Source organism: Pollachius pollachius (assembly GCF_949987615.1).
Source record: "Pollachius pollachius genome assembly, chromosome: 6".
In the NCBI taxonomy this organism is placed as follows: domain Eukaryota; kingdom Metazoa; phylum Chordata; class Actinopteri; order Gadiformes; family Gadidae; genus Pollachius; species Pollachius pollachius.
The window spans coordinates 17336639-17361083 of NC_136939.1; the positions used below are offsets into that span (position 1 = coordinate 17336639).

General features: G+C 45.2%; 2 protein-coding genes across 3 annotated transcripts in view; one reads left to right on the forward strand and one right to left on the reverse strand.

Annotated features, from left to right (window-relative positions):
• Window positions 1-7056: 7056 nt before the first annotated feature.
• Window positions 7057-10355, reverse strand: LOC307076571 (ras-related protein Rab-39B-like). Of its 2 annotated transcripts, XM_079737612.1 has the most exons (4): window positions 10169-10355; window positions 9315-9541; window positions 8511-8781; window positions 7057-8142 (listed from the first exon to the last, which is right to left on the reverse strand). In XM_079737612.1, the coding sequence occupies exons 2-4, from the start codon at window positions 9527-9529 to the stop codon at window positions 7987-7989; spliced, it is 642 nt and encodes a 213-aa protein (XP_079593738.1). In that variant the 5' UTR covers window positions 9530-9541; window positions 10169-10355; the 3' UTR covers window positions 7057-7986. The 2 variants fall into 2 exon arrangements, with proteins under 2 accessions (XP_079593738.1, XP_079593739.1); XM_079737613.1 differs by lacking the exon at window positions 10169-10355 and having other exon boundaries at window positions 9315-9902.
• A 9411-nt stretch (window positions 10356-19766) lies between these two features.
• Window positions 19767-24445, forward strand: part of LOC307076525 (phosphatidylinositol-binding clathrin assembly protein-like) — a gene marked incomplete at its 5' end in the record, with an annotated part of 21357 nt that continues 16678 nt past the window's right edge. The window contains one exon of the mRNA XM_079737560.1: window positions 19767-19896. Coding sequence (XP_079593686.1) covers window positions 19767-19896 — 130 coding nt within the window. The remainder of the gene's footprint in view (window positions 19897-24445) is intronic.

The window sequence follows — 24445 nt, forward strand, 5'->3', positions numbered from 1 at the left end:
AAATGTGGCCCTCGTGAGTCAACCTGGCCTTTATTGTTATTTTCTTACTGATGTTATTGCAACACATACTTTTTTACAATCCTGGTCTGTTACAGCTGCTAGGCCTGACGTCCACACAATGTGTGGACGTCCTACCCCAAGTCCCGGACGCCCGGAGTCTGTCTCTATCCTCGTCTAGTTGGTTGTTTTGTGTGGATTGTGGAGATGTGTATATATCGTTTTAGAATATATGTTGCTATAGACGTCCCCTTGACTCCTCACTACTACACTTTTTCTCCCCGTTTAGTTGTTGCTCATATTTTTAATGGTTATTTTTTAACGTACAAATTGCTGCTCAGAGGTGTTTGTACATTTTGTTGTTTAATATTAACTTGCTGCAAATCAACGTGGGATCTATTTTACAATTGTCAACACCTGCAGAGTGCTTAAACTATAATTACAATTTCTCCCTCCTCGACCCGTACCCATGTATTTTTCAGTGGTTTCCGTTAATTGATTTTGCGCCACTAAATGAACTAGTGAACCCAACTTGACCAAACAAAGCACACAGGGTTTCCATCAGAGCGACCCCTCAAAGAAGAAGCTCTAAATTCTGTACATTTATGTCCTTTATAATTTATGTTGATTAGCTTACATTTTGTGATTTTACCTTAGCTCCATGCTTACTGTAGATTGTACAGTATTTGTGTATAGCTATTATTTTTGTATGATAATAATACATATTTGTTATTATTGTGTTATATATATATATTTTCTAATCTGGAAGAGTAGTTCCTGCTATATCAGAGAAATACATTTTGGCGGCAAAATGGCATTTAGCCATAAGCCTTATTTCCGTTCTCCCCAGTAGTGTGGACATCAATTGAACCAGGGGATCATTTGCTTCGCTGTATATGGGCTTGGGCTGTGCCAGGGATTCCAGAGGACGGGAACCAAAAATGAATTTTCCCTGGAGCGAGATCTAAACTAAAACGATGTCTGTTCTTCGGAAAGGCACTCAGGCTGGTAGGGGAAACGTTAGCCTTCCCTCCTCCTCCGTCGGAGCCTCCAGACCATGTGGAGGTAGCTCTCCATAGCTCTGCAGTTACATGGTCCAAGACGAACTCATGATCTTCCCACCGATCAATTTGATTCAGCGCTTGACCGAGAATCGTACCCAGCCTCTGTGCCTTTTTTTTGTAATAACAATCATATCTCATACACACGCTTTTAAATTAACACCATGATTTTTATTTTTGTCCTATCTCATTCTTAATAGGTTTAATATCTTGTAAATATCGTTATGTTCAAATATGGGCTGTACTTTTTTCTTTTTGAATAAAACCTTGCTCATTACAATCCTATGACCTGTGCTGTGTGCCTGCTCTTTGCTGTTTGACTAGAGAATACAAAATGGGTCCCAGCTTTAACATTCATATTTCGATGTAGATCGTTTTCCATTTAGAATATATTTCTGATCTGGTCCATAAAATGTCACAAATGCAATTTTTTTTTTTTTTTACATTTGCTGGATTTGACAAGCTGCCAATAACTGAAATATTATTCACTATGAGTCATGCATGTTTACTCATTTGAGTTCAAATGCCGACGCCATTTATTAGTAGACAGACTTACGGGTAAACTAGTTTTGTGTCAGGTTTTATGACTCAACACTTGAGTCATAAGCGCCTCTGAGGAAGGAACCTAAACAATTCTTGCCACACCCCTTGAATGAAAAATATTTAACTATTAATCACCTATCACAAGGGCAGACATCTTCCTCGACTCTTCACATGGTTGTACTGAGGTCTGATAGGATGGGAGAATCACACATGGTACAGTCATGTTTTCACTAGGAACAACCAATTACGTCAGCCTTTACAGGAGTGAGTGTTTTGAATAAATTGACTGATCATCCATACATTTTCAACTCGTACATATCTAGGATCGTATTCCTGTCAGTCCATAAACTCCCACCTGTAGCCAAGGGCGTTATTATGAATAGGGACGGAGGGACATGTCCCGACCAACTTTGGGAAAGAGAGGATTGTCCCTACGAATATTTTGATTTATTATTTAATATAACAGAATTATATTATACATAATGCATTTAATATAATATTTTTTTGCAAACTCTTGCCAAACTCGGAGCGCGGCGAGAAGCCCCTCAGTTCGTAAACCTCGCGCGTTGGGCACGAGCACCAATAAAATATTCGCGTGAACCTTTGGAGCGCACGCGCTACTTTAAATGTGAATAAGTGCACATGTAAATCTAGATTTTATTTTAATAAAGAACTTATTGTTCAGCATGACGCTGTCTACGTAGTGATGGGTCTGTGAAGTTTGGTCTCAAAGCTGAGACCAAACTTACGCCCTGGCCTGTAGCCATCGAAAAACCATAAAAGAATACCAACATAATTAAATTACCACAATAATAGATGCATGCATTTATTGAAACTGTGGTGGAAATTCTCTATTGACAGCTTAACCTAGAATAAACTTAAGAGTTTATTGTAAGAACGAAAGGGTAAAAATAGTGTAAGATAAAAGTAGTCTCTGCTTAGAGAGGCCTCTTAACTATACACTACACCCCCAAGGCCGACAAAGTGTCTTAAGAAACTGCCAATCATCAGCTTGGCAATATCATGAACTGGTGACATGCGCCTTGGCCCAATCTCCCAAGGATAAATGTCTTCAGGGCAACGTGTTCCAGGTCAACGCTGATTGCAAAACATTTCACATATCTGAACTAAATCGACACAGTTGGAGCTATGACATGGCCTAAAATCTTCACCAGGAAGATGGTAGCTACAGTCCATCTTCACCTGGAAGACCCTAGCTAGGGTCCATCTTCACCGGGAAGACCCTAGCTAGGGTCAAACTTCCCGAGGATTAGTGGTGTCAATTCAACAAAGCCAAGGATTGGCAGTAAGAGGGTGAGATTGTAAGGTCAACTCTGACATCAACAAAGGGCCCATGTGATTAAAGTCAGATGGGATACCAATGTGCATGTTTGAATAATAGGCCTATTTGCTTGAAAGCTATGCATGTATGGTTGAGTATACATAAAATACAATCAAATTTCTTATTGCTACCGGTAATTGTTCCGTTGTTCTTCATCCCTTGACCCTCACCCTTCAGCCTGTTAAAACACCAGGATTTTCCCTGATACTGCTACAGGGGTGTCTTCACGGGTGCCTAGACGCCTGCTCTGTCACAAAACATGCGAGGGAGACTGAGGAAAAGTTTCCCCCCCAGGCAATTAGAGCCCTGAACTCAGTCACTAAGTGATACCAGACAATTCCCCACCAGAGCTGAACAGTGGACCATCCCCGCACCACTCCCCCTGCACTTTGACACTTTAACCCTGGCCATATTGCAAAATAGAATCTGTACATCAACCTGTTTATCCAGTTTTAATTTTATATCTATTTATAATATTCTTAATTTCTGTTAAAAAATTCTATCGTATTTTATTATATCTTCATTCTATCGTATTTTATTTATATTTTAAGCAAAGAAATACAGAGTGTTGTTTGGTCAATAAAGTATCCGAATGGTAAAGTTAGATTCTTCTTTATTGATGACCACGGTATAGAGAACACATGCGTATCGAGTTCCGGGTATCCACATCACCAAAAGTGTTCAAATCACCTGAAGTTAATCCCGCGAGACCCACTCATAGTACGGTAACACTTTAGGGTCAAACAGATAAACAGTACAGCTATTTACACAGAGAATGTCACACAAACATTTCACTGCACATCCTGTATGAGTATGTGACAAATAAATACCTTTGAATTTTTGAATCTACTTGGCACAGTGTGTCATGGTCCGGAATGTGAATATGCCTTAACCTTACATAAGCAAGCCCCATCCTCTGAGGCGTTGCTCAGCTTGTTAATGAGTTGTGCATTATTGTGCATTATTATTTCATTATGGAGGGCCAATGTGTTGGCAGCTCAAGATCCTTCATCAGCATGAAGGGTAGCCTTGGGCTTTTTGTCGAATTTTATAAATCTCTCATTGCACAAAAATGTCATTTGGAAAAGACCCCAATATCAAAAAAAAAAACGCCTGACATCACCAGACACAATTCACAAATGCTTATTTGTCAGGAAAAAAAAAATCAAGGGTCGTTATCAAGGGCCAACATGCCTCTAGACGCAATTGGATAAACTTGGGCTTAGGTCAAATTGTATTTTTTGCTTGGGAAGGTTCCTAACTAATTGAAAGGACCTGGGTGTTTCTAAGTGGCAGCAAGGATAAGGGCAATGGGGATTCTCTTTATGCTAAAGAAAGGTACTTCAATGCTTCCTTTCTTATCTCCTTCAGGTTACAACCCACCCAGCACACAACGTCTTTTGGACGTTGATATCTGGGCTAAATCCCGTCGGTATCCCAGATATCAACGTCCAAAAGACGTTGTGTGCTGGGTGGGAATGGACCGTCCTTTAGTAATGACTAACGATTTATGAGGGGATGCATCATCAAAACGTTAAATATTAATACATTTTCATGACAACTTGAAAATATGCCAAAGGTTTGCGTCATTGTAAGTTGAGTGGTAGAACAGAGTTCCTGCCTGCCACCTGTGAGACTCGGGTCTGATTCCCTACTGAAGCATGTATGTAGCAAGACCACTAGTTATTGTAAATCTCTGGAAAAAAATCGTCTGCTAAATGCCCCAAATGTAAATATCTCTTGTCTTCTCTTACTTGAACAACCTTTGAACCATAGTTTTTCTGTGCATAAGATGAGAGATGTAGGTAGCCCCTGTCCTCAGAGGGTGCGCTGACCAGCTCCTCCGCACTGACCCTGAGCACCGGCGCCCCTCAGGGCTGCGTACTCAGTTCCCTCCTGTACACGCATGACTGTGTAGCCACACGAGCTCCAACGCCATCCTCAAGTTTGCGGATGACACCACCATCCTGGGTCTCATCTCCAACAATGATGAGACCGCCGACCGGGAGGAGGTCAGGGACCTGGCGGCATGGTGCCAGGAAAACAACCTCTCTCTCAATGTGTGCAAGACTAAGGAGATGATCATGCCTCCATATACATTGATGGAGCTGATGTAGAGAATCTCTTACTTCAAGTCTCTCGGTGTGTTCATCAAAGATTACCTCAACTGGTCCAGCCAGGCGGACTCGGCGGTGAAAACTGCTCAGAAGCCCCTCCATTGAGAGCATCCTCTCAGGTTGCATTACTGGCTGGTACGGCAGCTGTCGACATGTTGAGGCTTCAGCGAGGAATGGAGACATGTGTTACGACCTTTCTGAAATGGAACTTCGCTGATGAACGCTGATGGAGGAAGGGACTAGCTTTTGAGGAATTTAGACCACTGTTTAACAACTTGCAAAACCTACTTGCTTTTTGTCATTACTCATGACAAAAATGGTGTTAAACGCGTTTGTTTCTCACAAGGGATGCCTGTTATTTCCTAATTCTCTGAAGAAAAATACGCACAACACGCTACCCTAGGGACTACACCAATCTGCGATGGTCTTGGCTAAATGCCTTTTGTTTGGGTTACTCTTCCCTCTAGTGGTGGTTTGACCACACTGTCTTCAAACAGGCCAGTTCTTACAGGGTGTGGGTTTGTTGTCCGATTGCGCATCACATTTCTGTGTAAATGTGTACAAAATATTCCTGGGACGTCACAATTATGGCAGATGAACTCCGGGCACAAATCTTGTCCGGCCTACCCTACCTCCAGCTATGGACTGTCTTCCAACGCACCGTCATATGGATGTATTGAGATGTAGCTCGAAATGGCTAGTCATCCTACTGACCCCTCACCTACATAACACGCAACTCAATGTGCGGTGGAAGTTATAGGATACAATAATAGGAATCTCCCCGGATTTTGTACGACGCACATGTTTTAATAGTTTTTCCAAGCATCTATTATGGTTATTAGCAACAGTTTGTGCTAAATGCATGACAGTACGAGTCCCCGAGCCATAACCATAGAATATCAATCCGACGTACAGGATTTTGGGTTCCAGATTTATAACAAGCATTATAAATTGGTTTGAATTATTATTAGTAGTTCGTTTTCTATTGCGATTTAAATGCTTTCACTGTTTTGCATAAATACAAAGTCCTCCCCAGTGCTGGATCACTAGACCCATTGTGCTTCAGAGATGTACGAATTTAAAAACATTAACACAATTTGTATGAAACCACATCAACTATTTCAGATAAAAGTCTGGGATTTCAGGCAGTCGTCACTGGAAAGCTGCATGCTGGATTCATAGTTCAAATCATACACAAAGATGTGAGCTTCATCTGTGATCTCTATTCTGTCAGCATATTGTCCAACACTTACAAATTAATCATCCTCACTCTTAAATATGAATGGGTGTAATGTCAGTGGTCAAGTAAAGGTTACCTATAATGCTATATCAAAAATACAAGATATTTATTTGGAATAATAAAATGTGTTCAGGGGTTATGCAATGAGTAGGGGCGAGGTGAACCTAAAGTATCTAGACGTAGATTGCAGTGTTTAATCAATATTCTTTTTTAATTTTGTTTTGAAGTCCATCTTCTTAAATTCATCCTAAATTAATTCATCCGCATGAAGAGATACCCAGTGAATCGGAATCAAATCTCCTAAAATGTGATAATTCAGGGGACTATGCTTTGATACTGGATGAGCCAAATTAGCAAGGCACCGACACAAGGGCAACAGGCCAGGCCAACAGTAGCATCAAGGGTTTCCATGGCTACTACTTCTGTACTGGTTCACACACTGGGATCTATGGGGAAGGAAACACTATGCAAACGACTAGATTTCTATCAGACAAACAAGTAAATGTAAATGTACAACGGTAAGACGGAACAGAACACAGGAATCAGTTTGTGTCTGTGTGTTTGTGTGTGGAGAAGGGGGGGGGGGGCAGAAGTGGAACAACAATTGTCATATTGAGTTATAATATGGGCATTTTATTATCTAATATGTTGCCCAAATATGATGGGCAAGTTCACAATGCATTCAGAACCAGTTCCCGACTCCTACCAGCCCACACACACACATACACCCCCCCCCCCCCCCCCCCCCCCCCCCCCCACACACACACACACACAGAGAGCACTTGTTTGAAAGTGTACTATACTTAGGATGCACATGCACTGACCAGGTAGGCAGTCAGATGGGTCATATCTCTCCTTCTTGTCTCTCTTACAGACACAGCAGCCGTTCCAGACGTTATCCATACCCCAGGTGTTCTTCATGACGCTCAGTGGGCCTAGCCAGTCTGATCTCAGAGAACAGTCAGATATTTACAAGTGGTGACACTGATCTGATTCTTTAAGTGTGTGTGTGTGTGTGTGTGTGTGTGTGTGTGTGTGTGTGTGTGTGTGTGTGTCTGTGTGTGTGCGGGCAGAAGCATGGCTTAACTTGATGCGCTCAGATCTAAATTGAATCACGATCATAGGTATCTGTATGGACATTTTGTACAATCAATTCTTTTCACTTCTATGGGGCAGAAATGTGGAGGTGCAGGGGTTGGTGGAGGGAGTCACGGACCTCCAGGTGTTCCTATACAGCAGGTGAGATATAATGTGAAGCAGGAGATGTACTGCGTCGGGTCTGGTCAGGGCTGCTGTTCACCGTCATGCAGACCGTGTACCAAACACCGGCCATGGAAACATGAAGTCCGTCTTCACTAGGAGACCTCATGAGGGCGGGGTCCGGGGGCTCCCCCAGCCTTCCTTCAGCCACGACGGACATAAGGGGCCCTTGTAGTTGTATGGTCTCCATCAAAACCCCACAGGAGCTCCTCAGTAGCAAGTTCATGTTTCTGGAACCAAGCCCCCCCCCAAAAAAAAAATCAACAGCAACAAGCAACACTCCCCCCGTTTCTACTTTGTTCACAGAGCGGACTGAGCTCAAGGGGTCCATTCTCCTGGTAGGCCGTCAAGTTATAGTACATCATGGTGGAGCAGGTCCTGATTGGCGGGGGCGGGGGAGAGAGGGGGCAGCGATCAGGGGCCCGATCAGCAGAGGCAGCGGCGGTCTCCCTTGGTGACCTCCTCGGAGGAGTGCACCGTGTTGGGCACCAGGCCGCTCTTCACGCCCTCCCAGCCTTCCTGGATCTGGATGTCCCCCCGGCCAACCAGCTCAAAGATGTCCCGCGTCAGGTCCACGAATGCCTGGGACACAACAACAGGCCATGGGGGCCGGTCAGAAGGACCAACACGACCGTCACAGCAGAGGTCTGGGGTCAGTGCTGACTACAGAACAAACACGTTATTTTTAAAGATTGATTTACTTATAGAGTGAGCTAGAGAGGAAGGTATGGGAGATGGAGGGGAGGACATGCAGCAAATGACCACAGGCAGGAATCGAACCAGGGTCGCTGGGTTCAGGAATGACTCCATATTGTACTCGCTCTACCCAGTGAGCCACCGGGGCACCCCGCGAACATTTTATTCACAGGTGAAGTGTGTTTCAGGTCCCAGCTTGAACAGGAACCAACCAGAGAGATAACTCAAACAGAATGAGAGAGCCGTGGACTCACCTTCTCCACGTTGATGGCGTCCCGCGCCGACGTCTCCACGTAGTGCATCCCGTAGACGCCGGCCAGCTTCTCCGCCTCCTGCCGGGTCACCTGGCGCTGGGCCTCCAGGTCACACTTGTGGCCCACAAGCAGGAAGACGATGTTGTGCGGCTGGACGTGGCTCTTGGCCTCCTCCAGCCAGTCGTGGATGTTCTGGAAGGAGCGGCGGTTGGTGATGTCGAAGAGCAGCAGCCCGCCCACCGAGTTACGATAGTAGGCCCTGGTGATGGACCTGAGCAGGAGACAAAGGAGACACAACCACAACACACTCACTGGGGTGATATCTACTGGAAGACAAAACCAGAGGTTTCCTTTCTCAAGTGGTTTCTGTGGTTTCAGTGGAAGACACTTTGTTTGCTACTATGCTACGGATCAGCCCCACCCCTCTATGTGTGTGAGATTATGGTTGTCAGAGTCACACCAGGGTTAATGAGTTAATGAGTCCCTTTATGACTCAACCCAAGGTCATATAGTTCTTCCTAAAAAATTATCAAAGACCGAAGGTGATCTTTGAGTCAAAGAGAGTCAACGTGGAGCAGCAAAGTAACCAACAGCAGAAGCACTCTAAAGCAGTTCCTCTTTTGTCATTATCTCAACAAAAATCGTCAAAAATGTGAAACAGGTTTCGGTAGGTTTTATTCTTGATGGCTTTGCTGTCTTTACAAAACCAAATTACAGAGGTCTACAACAGAAAAACCAAAATCCCATATGATTTTAATAGGACCTGAGATCGGAAAGGTAAAGAGTCGTCCTTGTGTAGCTTACCTAAACCTCTCCTGCCCGGCGGTGTCCCAGATCTGCAGCTTGATTCTCTTCCCAGGCTCGATCTCCACCAGTCGGGAAAAGAAGTCGACCCCCACGGTGGGGTCGGACACCTGCGCGAAGCGACCCTCGGTGAACCTCCGGATCAGACACGACTTGCCCACGGTGGAGTCTCCGATCACGATCAGGCGGAACTGGTAAAGCCATATAGTCTCCATAACTCACCGGGTCTGCGTGTTATACAACGAGAAGACAGGCGATACTTTATGAAAACAAGTAAAGGTGTAAAGGAGTTCTGATGACGTGGTGGTGGTGCAGCCACCAACACGACGCCTGTCGACAGGCGACAACACCATCGGGTCAACCTGCTGGCGGTGTGCTGCCCACACGGCACGACGCTTCGAGACGAGAGGATTCATTATGATCCATTTTGCGCACCATAGCACCATGTGCGTGCCGCCTCATGCCAGGCTGCTCGTCGGGACTCGACGCCCAGTTTACTGCCCACAATGTTTACTGGGTTGGCGTGCAATCGGAGCAGGTCGAAGCCACTCCTCTCCAACCCGATCAACAGCAGCCCCCATGTGGACACGTTTGTTGTCGTGTAGAAATAAGATCCCCACCGACCCCCAATAAAGAACCACTAGATAAATTAACACGATACGCTATCACGACAAATACAAACAGTTAAAGTTGAAACACAAATGTGTGCCACACGGTCAGCGTTCACATGACCGACAGGTGTAGCCTAGCTTCTCCTTCAAATAACGAAACTAAAACTAAGCTGCACTACAGCTCAGCTTTGGCACGCGATGTCTGTTTCCACATTCAGCCTGAATTAATGTACATGAACCCACCTTGCTTCGTATACGATACAGCCTATCTTATCAATCCTTCGAAAAAGCAATCCCCATTGTAACACTTTCGCCTTTGTACGCGGATGCTTTTGCTGTTGCGATTAATTCATCCACCGGGGAATCCCAGATGATAAACAACCGTACAATATGTTGATCTTGAAAAGGGGAAGGCCCTTTAGTTTCGAATTGACGCTTTAAAGGCTTATAGTTCCCTGATATGTACGACCGATTTCGCTGATGAAATGGCATCAGCGAAAGAAGAAAAACATCCAGCATCACACATCTCCTGACTGGCCCAGCCTCATCATCAGTACCACTACCGTAACAAGCACCACATCAGCGCAAAGTAAAATTATAAAAGCTGCTGCGCATTTTCAGATAGGATAAAGTGGAGGTGGTGGAATGGAGGACTCCAATATGAGTAGAAAACGAAGATCATCGCGCTTTAACCACAGTGAGAATAACGTATATGATATGAGTGTTGGCAATTTCTTCATTTGGTTAAATCCTTGGTCTTCTCGGATTAGCCCAAGATAAAAAAAACTTTTTACTAATTTGGTTGTTTGTGGAGAACCAGGCTTCACTCAACATGGGAACTTTGAATGCAAACAACTCTGAACCCCAGGCAGTGGCGGATCTAGACAAATTGTACTCGGGGGGCCCAAGGAAGGGCCAGTGTTTAACCAGACGGGCACAAATAAAATGGCAAAAAAAATTAAAGATTCTAAACTTTGTTTTACTTTAAAATCAGTTCATTTCTTCACCAGTCTGTATTTTTCTGTCAAACTATCTTAAATTGATGGAGCTTATGCCCTAAATCATCAAAATCATATAAACATTTGTTTTGTACAAGCGTGCAAAAGTATAGGGCCATAAAAAATTTAAAAAATACAGTACAGGGTACATATACAGTGTGTCAATGTAAAAAAAAACAAAAAAACAAAAACAAACTCCAGCGTACAACAAAGTGCAAAACAATGTGTTATTTCCTATTTATTTTAACAGTTTCAGGGTGGAGAAACTGTGTTCTTCCCTTTTAGAAAAATTCCCTGTTCTACTGTTCTTTCCTCATTTAATGATAGCTGCTAGAAAAATAAAGAAAAACGTAGGGGCATGCACTACATTTCGTTGCATAACCATCCCTCCCGACTTAACAACGGCAGATAGCCTACTACTCTTTTACTATATAGAGAGGGATGGAGAGAGAGAGGGATGGAGAGAAAGTGTGATAGAGGGATAGAGGGATGGAGAGAGAGGGATAGAGGGAGAGGGTGTGATAGAGGGATTGAGGGATGGAGAGAGATCACGTGATAAAGAGAGAATGTGATAGAGAGAGAGAGAGAGAGGGAGAGAGAGGGAGGGAGAGAGTGTGAGAGAGAGAGATAGGGAGTCATAGAGAGTATGTGTGTGATAGAGAATGTGTGTGATAGAGAGAGTGTGTATGAAAGAGAGGGTGTGTGATAGAGAGAGAGAGCGTTAGTGTGATAGAGAGAGAGCGATAGAGAGAGAGTTTGTGTGTGTGATAGAGAGTCTGTGTGATAGAGAGAGTTTCTGTCAAACTATCTTAAATTGATGGAGCTTATGCCCTAAGTCATCAAAATCATATAAACATTTTTTTTTGTACAAGCGTGCAAGAGAGGTAGGGCCATACAAAATGAAAAATAAGATGTACTCCCTACTTAACACGAGCAGATAGCCTACTACTCTTTACTCAAATGTATTTGTTACCCCAACGTAACAGCCAAAACGGAGGAAACTACGTGGTTATCATCACAACATTGCGTAGCCTAGACCTAGCAAGGATACTGACATTTGGATACTCGCTTCTGCTTCGATGAGTTTCCTTCGATATGATTAAGTTTCTAAATATATCGAGACCAGACATTTACAAACTTAATTTCATCATCAGTGTGAGGAACTACAGTAACACGGTTATGTGCAAGAACAACAAGTCACCTACGAAATGAATGTTTTGCTTGCCTTCAACTATTGCAACAGGAGGTATCAGGGCTCTTTCTCCAAGAGTAGTCGCTGAGCTCTCATTCACCGAGGACCAGCACCTCAGTGTTTGGGTGCGCCCCTCTAATTTACCCATGCAGAACGTTGCGTTGCATTAGTTCCTTAAAATCTCTAAAATCATAACTGTTTATTTGGTCAGCAGGTGGGGCCACAGGGGGGGCCAGGGACATGTCTACAGGGGCACGGGCCCCCGTAGCCGGGAACTGGTTCTGAATGCATTGTGAACTTGCCCATCATACTAACTCACTAACCCTTATTATAACTCAATATGACAATTGTTGTTCCAATTCTGCCCCCCCCCCCTTCTCCACACACAAACACACAGACACAAACTGTTGCCTGTGTTCTCTTCTGTCTTACCATTGTACATTTACTTGCTGTTCTGATAGAAATCCAGTTATTGTATCCATAGTGTGTCCTTCCCCATAGATCTCAGTGTGTGAACCAGACAGAAGTAGTAGCCATGGAAACCTTTGATGCTACTGTTGCCATGGCCTGTTGCCCTTATGTCGGTGCCTTGCTAATTGAGCTCATCAAGTAGCAAAGCATTGTCCCCTGAATTGTCCCTTTTTAAGAGATTTGATTTCGATTGGGCATCTCTTCATGAAGATCAATTAATTAAGGAAGAATTTAAGAAGATGGACTTCAAAACAAAACGAAGAAAGAATCTTGATTAAACACTGCAATCTAAATCTATATACTTTTTTACCTCGCCCCTCGTCATTGCATAACCCCTGAACACATTTAATTATTCCAAAGAGATGTCTTGTATTTTTGATATAGTATTATCGGTAACTTTTACTTGACCACTGACATTACACCAATAGAAATTTTTATTTAAGAGTGAGGATGATTCATTTGTTAGTGTTGGACGATATTTTGACTGAATAGAGATCACAGATGAACCTCACATCTTTGTGTATGTTTAATGCTAAATAATAATTCTAACTATGCAACAGGAGCATTTGTTTAAACCCTGGTCACCCTGGTTATTGGGGATCTGGGAGTCAGCAAAACATCTTCATCCAGCGATACGTCCATCAGATCTTCTCCCAGCAGCACTTGGCCAACATCGGGTGGACCTAGAGCTTGAAGTCCATCAATGGGACACAACAAGTGATCCGGCTGTTTGTCAAACTCATTCAACTGACTCATTCATCTATATAATTTATACTACACTGCGTGTGTGTGTGTGTGTGTGTGTGTGTGTGTGTGTGTTTGTTTTTGTGTTTGCATCTGTGTTCACGTGTGGAGGTATATGTGTGTGTGTTTATACTCTCACCAATCAGACCTTACATTAATTACCTGCTACAACAAAGTGGGACTCATCAAGGACCTGCAGCCGGCCTGAGCCCCCAGTAACGAGCTGCCTGGACGAGGAGCCAGAGCTGGGCCGCTGAAGGGCTCCGCTAGCCCTGTGACTCACGGCAGCCTGTCAGGACATTAGTGTCTTCCTCTCTTTACGCTCTGCACTCTAGTTCTGCACTCTAGATCAGCCTTCTCCACCCCTTCTCTCTCTCTCTCTCTCTCTCTCTCTCTCTCTATATATATATATACATATATATATATATATATATATATATATATATATATAGAGAGAGAGAGAGAGAGAGAGAGAGAGAGAGAGAGAGAGAGAGAGAGAGAGAGAGAGAGAGAGAGAGAGAGAGCGAGGTGGATGGATGACCTGGACTTCAAGGTCAGACCAGGGCATCCCGGAACTGCTATGTATATACGCCCTCTAGTGGCTTCCTGTATATTCTACACTGAATACTTTTAATATTGCACACACACACACACAGACACACACACACACACACACACACACACACACACACACACACTTGTCACGAACACATTTTTCATGAAAATAACAAATTACCTTATATTTCATAGCATACAAGGTCAGACTCTTAAACATGGAGTCTTTATGAGTCTGCCTTTCTCTCTCTCTCTCTCTCTCTTTCTCTCTCTCTCCCTCTCTATCGTGCCCTCTCAGCAATGTCTCTTTCACCTGCTCCTTTATGCCTTGAATGCCCTTTAATGCAGAGAAATAAGGAGCCATTCCTCAACTACAATTGGAGAAAGGTGGGGACTCAATTGCGGTCTACAGTGGCAGCATCTGATGGATTAGGTTGTGGCTGGGTTCATATCTCTGCTGTGTATGCTTGGTATTTTCATCTTAGTGAATAGCATAGAATAGAATAGAATATAATAGTCTTTATTCATGTGTAACTCCTCAACCCACAGTTAAGACAGCATATGTGCAATGTGCCATCCTTAACAGCTGATGTTAGCTCGACACCTGATCATAAAGGAACAGGGTGGAGTCCTACTCCAAGAGGTTGTGAAACACTATTTGATGAGCAAGTGAAGACAGTTCCAGCTCAGATTCGATAGAGAGGAGAGGTGTTATCCCCATGACTACGACCCACGGTGACTTGCTGCTACTTTGTGGAAGCTAGTGCAGGTTGTTGAATGGGAGCGCTGTAGAGAGGATTGTTGTGTATTAAACACACTGCAGGGTTGTACTGTAAAGGTCCCAGAAGCTTAACCCTCTCAGACAAGTGTGTTCTTGTGTCTGACCACTCCGAAACAGAAGAAAGAGCACTATAATAAATATCAAACACTCATCTGATGCTTAGGTAGGATAAGAATCTCCTACCTTTAAGTATTTGGTGGCAGGCCTTGGCACATTCAGTGATACATTCATTTCCAGGTTATATGACATACAATTTTTTAGCTTTCTTTAGTTAAAAAACACAAAATGGTTGGCAAGGTTTTAGAAGAGAGTATATCATTATAAAGGCAAGAGTTTGGAAGTACAGGGCTGACAGGGGGAAGGCAGTATGAGTCAGGAGCCAGTGGCGTGGTGTGAACGTGTTGGAGGGGGTGAAACAGAGCTACAGAAGCTCCTTTTCTGGATGCTTTTATCCAGAACAACTTGCTGTGGATTGAGATGCAGGTTATTAAGGAGGAGCTATAAGTCTAACTCAAGGACTCCTGCAGGTAGGTTCACTAGGCTGGGAACATTGATTTATTGTTCTGCATCATCGCAGCTCTTCAATCGTCCTCTCCCCTGAGGGTGATGTCAGGTCAGGGAAGGCCTGTTCCAGCTGTGATACTGGCCAACAAGTCAGACCTGGTAGCCGTCAAGGATCCCCAACTGTACTCTTTCTGCCTGGAGAACCACTTGGTGGCCTGGTTTAAGAAAGGAAGTTCTATGGAAGAGAGAGATCTTCAGGAGGTGGCAGATATCCCTGTTAGAAACCGAACCAAACCAAGCGTATCTCCTTGGCTCCTGGGTAATGACTTCTAGGTCTTCTGGAGAACTGCAGTGTTTAAACCCTTGGTAACATTCCACAGACCATGGAGACGCCATAAGTCTAGTGGAACGTCCTCACCCACAGCCACAGCCTACAGCTCCCAGTTAAAGATGCAAGGGAATACCAGTGGAATATTTTAATCTTCTCCAATTATTTCTGCGTCTTATTAATCAACATAATTGACAGACAATTATTTTCATACAATCGTACCATTTGGGAAACATGTGGATGGTTATGTGCGGGTCAGGAGGGTGAGCAACCATTCATAATGTCACAAGCTTTTCCTTTCACCTTAGCCAATATTCCATTTTTATCTCAGTTCCAACCCTGGGACGGAAGTTATATCATCACCGGGTTGTCCACGTTTATGAAGCCTGCATGAAACAACACAGCTTTAAGCAGTCTGTGTTTGGGACATATACCTTCACCAGGGCAGACCCACGTCCATATCAACCCCCGTCGCATCATCAAGTAGTGTAGGTGCATTCGGATTCTCTCAGCACTGCCGAGGTCGTTTCCTAAGTCCTCATGAACTGTCCTTCTCGTTCGTTGACCTCATGACAGTTTCCATCGAGGTCAAGGAGAAGAGGTTAGGTAAACACATGGGACGAAGTGTTTGACCATTCAACCCCAGAGTTTAAAGCTTTCCGCCTCCACTCAGCACCACCCTCTCTGAGCTTATGAGAGGACTCCACGCCTGCAGAGGTGAACAAAAACACTGGCAAGAACCTGAGAAGATGTTCTCTTTAGCTCAGCTAAACGGGTTAACCGTATTGCTGAGCTAACGCCAGCCTCATACCACACACAGTGGCTATAGCGTGCTACGCTACACAAGAACACATAAGCAGTCTTATGTGGTCTCAAATTTAAATTTCATGACCAAATGAAAATGTGACTGTATAGTTAAACCTGCGCCCGACAGGAAGTTAGGCCCCTGCACATGGGTCTTCTCTCACCTTTCCGTTGATTAAGTCCCAAAGGAACTTATCAAACTCATCCTAGGTTTAGTCTCCATGTTAGTTACATCATGTTCTACTGGAAATAGGTCCAACAACAGCAGTAGGAAGCACTCTGAAGGCCATTCTGTTGGTGAACCTGCAGCAGGTTCATCCATGGGTATACGAGGCCTTAGCAGTGATGAACAGCAGGATGCAACCTGCCCAGAAGTACTGAATATTAATCCACAAGTATTAAACTCTGTCCTCTATTGCTTTATCATATGAAATGGAAAATATACAAATATGTTATAAAATGTGCTGCTGTTGCATGTTCCTATCATGGTGATAATGCTAACATACGTCAGACTTGATAAGGTAAAGTTGAATCATCTGAAATAGTGCTGTTGTGATGTGATGTGCATAACAGAGAGAGAAATTAGTCACATTATTGTGTTTCACTTGGACTTAAGCCATGCGGTTAGACTTCCCCTTAAACTGGCCCTAATTAACAGTCCCATATGGTGAAATATGTTAACTACATATTGATCTGCTCCTGTGGCTCTGAGATGGGGAGAGAACTGGTCCGTCAGATAGGAGAGGAGAAGAAGAGGCGAACAGGCACAGGGTGTCCTTTATCCTATTTGTCCAATCCTGGGGATGTGTGTGTGTTCTCGTGTATGTGTATGTCATTGCGTGTGTGTGTGTGTGTGTGTGTGTGTGTGTGTGTGTGTGCGTGTGTGTGTGTGTGTGTGTGTGTGTGTGTGTGTGTGTGTGTGTGTGTGTGTGTGTGTGTGTGTGTGTGTGTGTGTGTGTGTGACTCTGAGCACGAAGGGTCCTGGAATCAACTGCATTGTTGCCTAACATGAGGTCTCTCTGTCCCTCAACCTCAGACTTCCCTTCTGTTTCCCAAATCATTCACTCTCTCCTTACACTGTCATCATGCTGAGATATCAACATTTCTCCACCACATGAGAATTGAGGAAAGACCAGTGGAACAAGGAGTGGGAATCGAGATGTGGTTAAGGGTTCAGCAGGTAGCAGGTTCTCTCGCAACCCCGGAAGGTTGCAGGTTTGAACCCAGTCACCTTGCCGAGGTGTCTATGAGCAAGACACCTAAGCACAACTGCTCCCAATGAGCTGGCTGCTGCGTTAATGGAATGTGAATTTGTGTATGACTGGGTGAATGTGAGGTGTGGTGTGTGAATGTGTGTACGACTGGCTGAATGTGAGGCGTGTTGTAGGTGCTTTGCGTGTAGACAGGTTCTACAAGCCCAACAGAAATACAGCCATTTACCATTTCAATGTTAAAACAACTCAAAAACCGCTCCGTTCTAAAACCAGTTGAGCAGACATTGCAGAGAGGATGAGGTGGAGCTCAGCTACTCAATGGACAACAGAAGGACGTGTTTCCGTGCCCTGACAATCCCCAAATCTCTGTTTATTCTCTCCTGAAGGCAGGTGAGTGTCTGGCCGTTCTGTTGCTGTTTGTCATGCGAATTCATCCTCAAAATATCCGTCTCCTTTTGAAGCAGTGTTGAAACGCATGGTTTAACCAACCCCTGCGTTCTGTATCTGATAACAGTCCGTCTCATGTGTGTTCCTGCCTCTGTTCCCTGGGGACCGGGTGGTGTTATCTGTGTCTGCCAAACCCCTTTAGTCCCAGGGATCACTCTGACATCATCTGTATGCCATTTAGGACAGTTTCTTCAAGCTATACTCCTCTTCTATTGGCCAGCAACATAATATATACATACACTAACACACACACACACACACACACACACACACAACACACACACACACACACACACACACACACACACACACACACACACACACACACACACACACACACACACACACACACTACCATTTAAATGTATAAGCATGTTATACTCTTGCACGAAAACGTTGCACCTAAATACAGATGTGCTCATGCATTGATTTTCAAGAGCCAATAGGATAATAATGAGCCATAATCATGGCTCAAGCCTCACAAAGGACGGTTCTGCTGGGTCATAGATTCCCTCCGTCGGAACTCCGGTTTGTAAATCCCTCTTGACCTTGGCTTTTCCCCGACACTATTTCAGCAGAGAGCAACAGTCCATGCATTTTAGAATAAATTACTGGCTTTTCGTTTTTTATAATTTGGACCAAAATACGACGAGCTATAATGTTAATCTAACGGAACGTGCGTTATATAATAGCGTCTCTACGTTATAGTGGACAGAAGAGCATTCCAGTCCAACGCCAGTCTCTTCCCACTGAAAGCATCAGCAGCCGCTCCGCATCCTTCTGCTTTAAGATGCGCCCTCCCCACATCCGAGGAGCGGTCCAATCCCCTCCTCTCCCAGTCACCTGATTCCTCTACTGCCATTTTACACACAACTTTGAGGACAGAAATCCAATCGGTCCATCGGCAACCCTGAACAAAAAGCGCGTTTTATAGCAGCATCAGAGGGCATTTCTACCAACAGGCCGACCTTAAGTGATCCTGTGGATCAGCGCGGCGATCGGACATCCTCCCCGGTAGACGAAGAGGCGATACTGTGAATCAAAACCAGGATTTGATAGTCCTCCTGGTAAATACGGAGAATTGGGGAAAATCGGTCTACAACCCAGCAAATGTCGCATAGAGTTCATGTGAAATCCGACTGTAGTCGAGCGGACTCGAGGAGCCCGTCTAGTGTCTGCGGAGGGTTGTTGGTTGAATTCTTTAGCGGCGCATCCTCAGCGGCCAGCATCCTCCTCTCTGTTCCAGGGAACATTACCGCCTACTGTAGGCCTACTGTAGCATTCAGACCCTGGAGGTCCACAAATCCTACTGTACTGTAGCACCCGGACCCCGGAGGACCACACCGCTGCCTACTGTACTGTAGAATCCGGAGGGGACTGGGGGGACATCGCCGCCTACTGTAGGCCTGCTGTAGCATCCGGACCCGGGGGGACCAGACTGTGCGGTGCGGGACACGGCGTCGGTTCTCCTCTCGGTCGGATCGACTTTATTTTCGGGTCATTCCGATGCTGCAAGAGCGAATCGGTGAAAAGACGGTTGCGCGGATGTGATCGCAGGCCTACAGCATCCTACCCCCCCCCACCCCCCCCTGCTGTGGGAACTCGCATCGGATCGCGTTCACGTCAGTGTGTGGTGTTTCCTTTTCTTTTCTCCGTCTCCATCCTATCCTCCTCCAACAGACGGTCTGTGCAGAGGACCAGCGGCTCCCTCCACTCAGCTCAAGATATCTTGGGGGATCCTAGGCTGCTTTCTTCTTCTTTCCCGGTGCTCTCGGTTCCTCTCCTTTCGCCCGGTGAGGGGACATGTCGGGCCAGACTCTTACGGACCGGATCGCCGCTGCGCAGCACAGCATGACCGGCTCGGCCATCAGCAAGGCGGCCTGCAAGGCCACGACGCACGAAGTCAGCGGACCCAAGAAGAAACACCTGGACTGTAGGTTACCACGCACACACACACACACACACACACACACACACACACACACACACACACACACACACACACACACACACACACACACACACACACACACACACACACATGCACACATGCATACACCATCAAACGACCGCTGTACTCTGATAGACTTCAGCTCCCATCATGGACAATACTGTTCTGATCGGATGAACCGATAGGATGAATAGAGCGTTCCTGGTAGAAAAGCGTATGGGAGCCTGCATTTTATTTCTACCATTGGGGGGAATCATTGTCGTCGATAATAAAAATGAGTGTTATACATGTCGTGTAGCACAGGCGTTACGGTGTGAAAATGCGTAAAATCTGGTGAGGTGTGTGCATGTCATTGAGTGGAGGGGATGCCAGGTAATTCTGTCCGATACAGCGTGTCCTCGGTAGGCCTGTTCGTTTTGAACACCACAGCCAAAGCCGGCTGCATCCCAGCTCAGTCGGGGGCTCCTCCGCTTCTGTACACAATGTTTCCACTGCTCTGCCATTTTAATACCGATCACCTCTCGACGCGTCGTCGTGTTTCCCACTCGTTTCATTCCTGTGGAGAAAACCTCCCCGCTGACCTCTGATGGATCCAGTCCGCCGCCTATAACGGGAGACATTATACATGCCGGTATTGTTCACCTATGGGAGGGCTGCCTGAGGAGATTGCAGCATAGCACGTTGTTTAATGTGACTATCGATCTTTGTTTTACCACGAGCTCGGCAGTATAGCCAATCATCCATTCTGAACGGGGGAAAATGATGTGTTGTGCTGCACAGAGGTGAGAGGGATCATTTCCCATATGTAGATCTAACTAGAGATTATTAGGTGAGGTGGCTTTTCTACCTCACTATAATTACTGGTCTGGATCAATAGAGAACAGCTAATCAATGGACGGGCCAGTCTATAGGCGGTGAAACGGGGCCGGCCGGACAGACGGGTAGACAGTGAGACGGGCTAATTAGAAAGACGTTTAGGGTGAATCAGTCTCCCAGGATAAAACAAGGAGCGTCTCCCAAACAGCCAGTCTGCCAGCCAAACAAACAAGCACACAAGCAGCCAGACAACAGCCACCCGTTTGGCCTCCAGTCAGAGCAGGCAGTAAGAGGAGAGAGGTTTCTGGGCTCTTTGACAAGATGCAACCTGAGCCCGTCTGGTTCTGGAGCCGCTGGTTATAGTTAGAAGACTAGCTGGGACCCACTGGTTATGATTAGGAGACTAGCTGTTACCCACTGTTTATGGTAAGGAGACAACCGGGACCCACTGGTTATGGTTAGGAGACTAGCTGTGACCCACTGGTTATAATTAGGAGACTAGCTGGGACCCACTGGTTATGGTTAGGAGACTAGCTGTGACCCACTGGTTATAATTAGGAGACTAGCTGGGACCCACTGGTTATGGTTAGGAGACTAGCTGTGACCCACTGGTTATAGTTAGGAGACTAACTGGGACCCACTGGTTATGGTCAGGAGACTAGCGGTAACCGACTAGTTATGGTTAGGAGACTAGCTGGTACCCACTGGTTATGGTTAGGAGTGTTGCTGGGACCCACTGGTTATGGTAAGGAGACTTAGTGAGACCCACTGGTTATGGTTAGGAGACTTAGTGGGACCCACTGGTTATGGTTAGGTGACTAGCTGTGACCCACTGGTTATGTTGAGGAGACTAGCTGGGACCCACTGGTTATAGTTAGGAGAATAGCTTTGACCCACTGATTATGGAAAGGAGAGTTAATGGGACCCACTGGTTATGGTTAGGAGATTTTCTGAGACCCACTGGTTATGGTTAGGAGACTAGCTTTGACCCACTAGTTATGGTTAGGTTACTTAATGTTATCCACTGGTTAGGGTGAGGAGACCAGCTGTGAGGCTGATATATCATATTACTTAATGAGTGACATGATCTAAATGAAGAAAGTCAAATGGAGCTAGCTGTTCTGTAATTATAAACGTTGATTAATTAGGTCTATCGGGACATCTTAGATCCACAAATCTGTAGATGGTAAGTGAAGATCAGCTCCCAGTGGCACATGAATAGCCAGTCTCTGTGAAGTGTCAATCACAATCTGCCTCCACTCTATCGGCCAGCAGGCCCTCAAAATATAAAAGAAGTCCTACGTTTACGATGTGGGCTCCTTTCTAAATATCTTTATTCCTTTATTTGTTTCCAAGGAGTGTTCAAGATGTGCCTCTGTTTGTGTGTGTATGTATTGTTGCATATGTGTTTGTGGGTGTGTGTGTGTGTGTGTGCGTGTGTATGTGTTGGTGTCCGTATGGTTGTGTGTGTGTGTGTGTGTGTGTGTGTGCGTGCGTCTGTGTGTGTGTGTGTGTGTGTCTGTGTTTGTGCATTTGTGTGTGTGTATTGTTGCGTATGTGTTTGTGTGTGTGTGTGTGTGTGTGCGTGTGTGGGCGCATGTGTGTGTGTTTGTGTGTTGGGGGGTGGGTCATGGACCCTGCAGAAGAGAAGTCCCAAAAGGCCGCTGGGGGGCTCGGCCTCGGCTCATGAACACCAGGAATAATAACATCACATAATATAGAATGATATAATAGGTGACATGTATAGGAGGAACATGGGCTTTGGTCAGGGCTGTGCTGGCCTGGAGATTATGGAAGTGATCAAAGACTGCAGGCCATCGGTGATGGGGATCCTAGAATCTCCTCGGGAATTCAGTGTGTGCGTGTGTGTTAGTGTGTGTGCGTGTATGTGTGTGTGTGTGTGTGTGTGTGTGTGTGTGTGTGTGTGTGTGTGTGTGTGTGTGTGTGTGTGTGTGTGTGTGTGTGTGTGTGTGTGTGTGTGTGTGTGTGTTGGTGTTGGTGTTGGTGTTTGTAACCAGATCAGCAGATATAAAGGCTGTTTGGCCCACAATGCATTGTGCTTCCAGAGGAAACACCTCTCTGGCTGTGAGGGTCCTCTCACTGAGACCGAGGGTCCATCTACATACTAAACCCAGTAGAGAAACTGATATTAAGACCTTTGTTTTACACAAAGAGAGATAATAGTCGTTACACCAAACAGGGTCAGAAATAGCCTTTATAAACGGTCCCATTCTCATAATTACTTGCATCATTGATTGCTTTCCTTAAGCTTTGGGACATTGTCAGTAAAGTCTGGTTTTCAGTTTCAGATAGAGTGGTTTATTCAGCGTGTCATTCAAGGCCTGAGGTCCAGCAGGGCCTAACCGGGTATTTTTTCTTGTGCGTATGGAGTTGCGTGGAATACACTAAAGTTGAAGGTGACGTAGATCTGCTCCGACTGGGGCAGCAGAGTGTACGGAATAAAACAAGTGGAACAAATAAAGGAATGGCTGACGAACACACACAACAACATGAATGTAAAAGCAACTCCAAATCCCCCTTTAGTTCTCCTTACACAGTATGTGTGTCTCTGAGCCTTTTCATCAGCGTGATGTCATGACCTTGACAAACCGGTAGCTGGCTCTCACAGCCAACAGTGATTATTTCGCTCTAGATAGCAGGCGATGAGCGTCACACACACATATAATAGAAATAATAGGATTCCACCATGTTCTGCACCACTGAGATCGCAGTGCAAAGACTCATGGGCCCTGAATGTGTCCCAAAGTCCTTCTCTTCCCCCCATTTGAACCACGCGGAATCTAACCGCAGCACGCCGCGTGGATGCGACCCTCACCTGTTCCACAAGGGGGCGCTACGAGACGTTTCAATCATCCACTGCATATGCTCACCGTGTCAAAAGGGGATGCATCACACTAACCTGCCTGTGGGCAGAGGCTGAATGCAATCATAGGGAACGCTTCTTTATGAGCCTGCAGCGACATTTATAGAGATGTAGAGTCATAGGAAGGCATCATCGGGGATTGTTAAATGGAAATGAATGCCAGGACCCCAGCCTGGCCGTGCTGCCTGGTTATCTCCGAGGGCGTCTAAGGACGAGCAGAGAGGAGTCCCAAGGGTTCACGTTCTCATGTCTGCTGTCTGCTGGTGTCTGGGTGAATGACCTTCACCACGGCTCACCTTTCCAGTGGATTCACGTGCTCTTTGGTTATGATGGGATGTTCGTCGTTCTCTCTGACAGTATCATTGTTGATGAGATCAGATAGATGTGATATGGAACCAATTTCATGCAGTATATATCTACTGGCTCTGACGAATGCGACGATGTACAGATAAGCCGATGGACACAAAGTAGATCAGATAATGAACTGTTTGTGTCATTAATCAATTAAAACACCATCTGCTGCATGAGCTTCAGGAATGCTAATATTGAGCTGCCTTGCCTCCATTACAGATCCTTCCGGAAATGCATATAGTTTATTTGGTTGCATTGTGTGGTGGTTAGGCAGTACCCAGTAGTCTCTGGTAACCTGGTAACATGTTAACCTGGTAACCAGGTAACCTGGTAACCTGTCACATGTGACACTCGATAGCCTATATGATAAATTGATTAATGAGACAAAACAACCATTGATAGTTTCATTGACTGCAACGACCATAGCTTTATTATTCCTATCATGCGGGACTCTTGTCCGGTGATGAACGGCGAAACGCA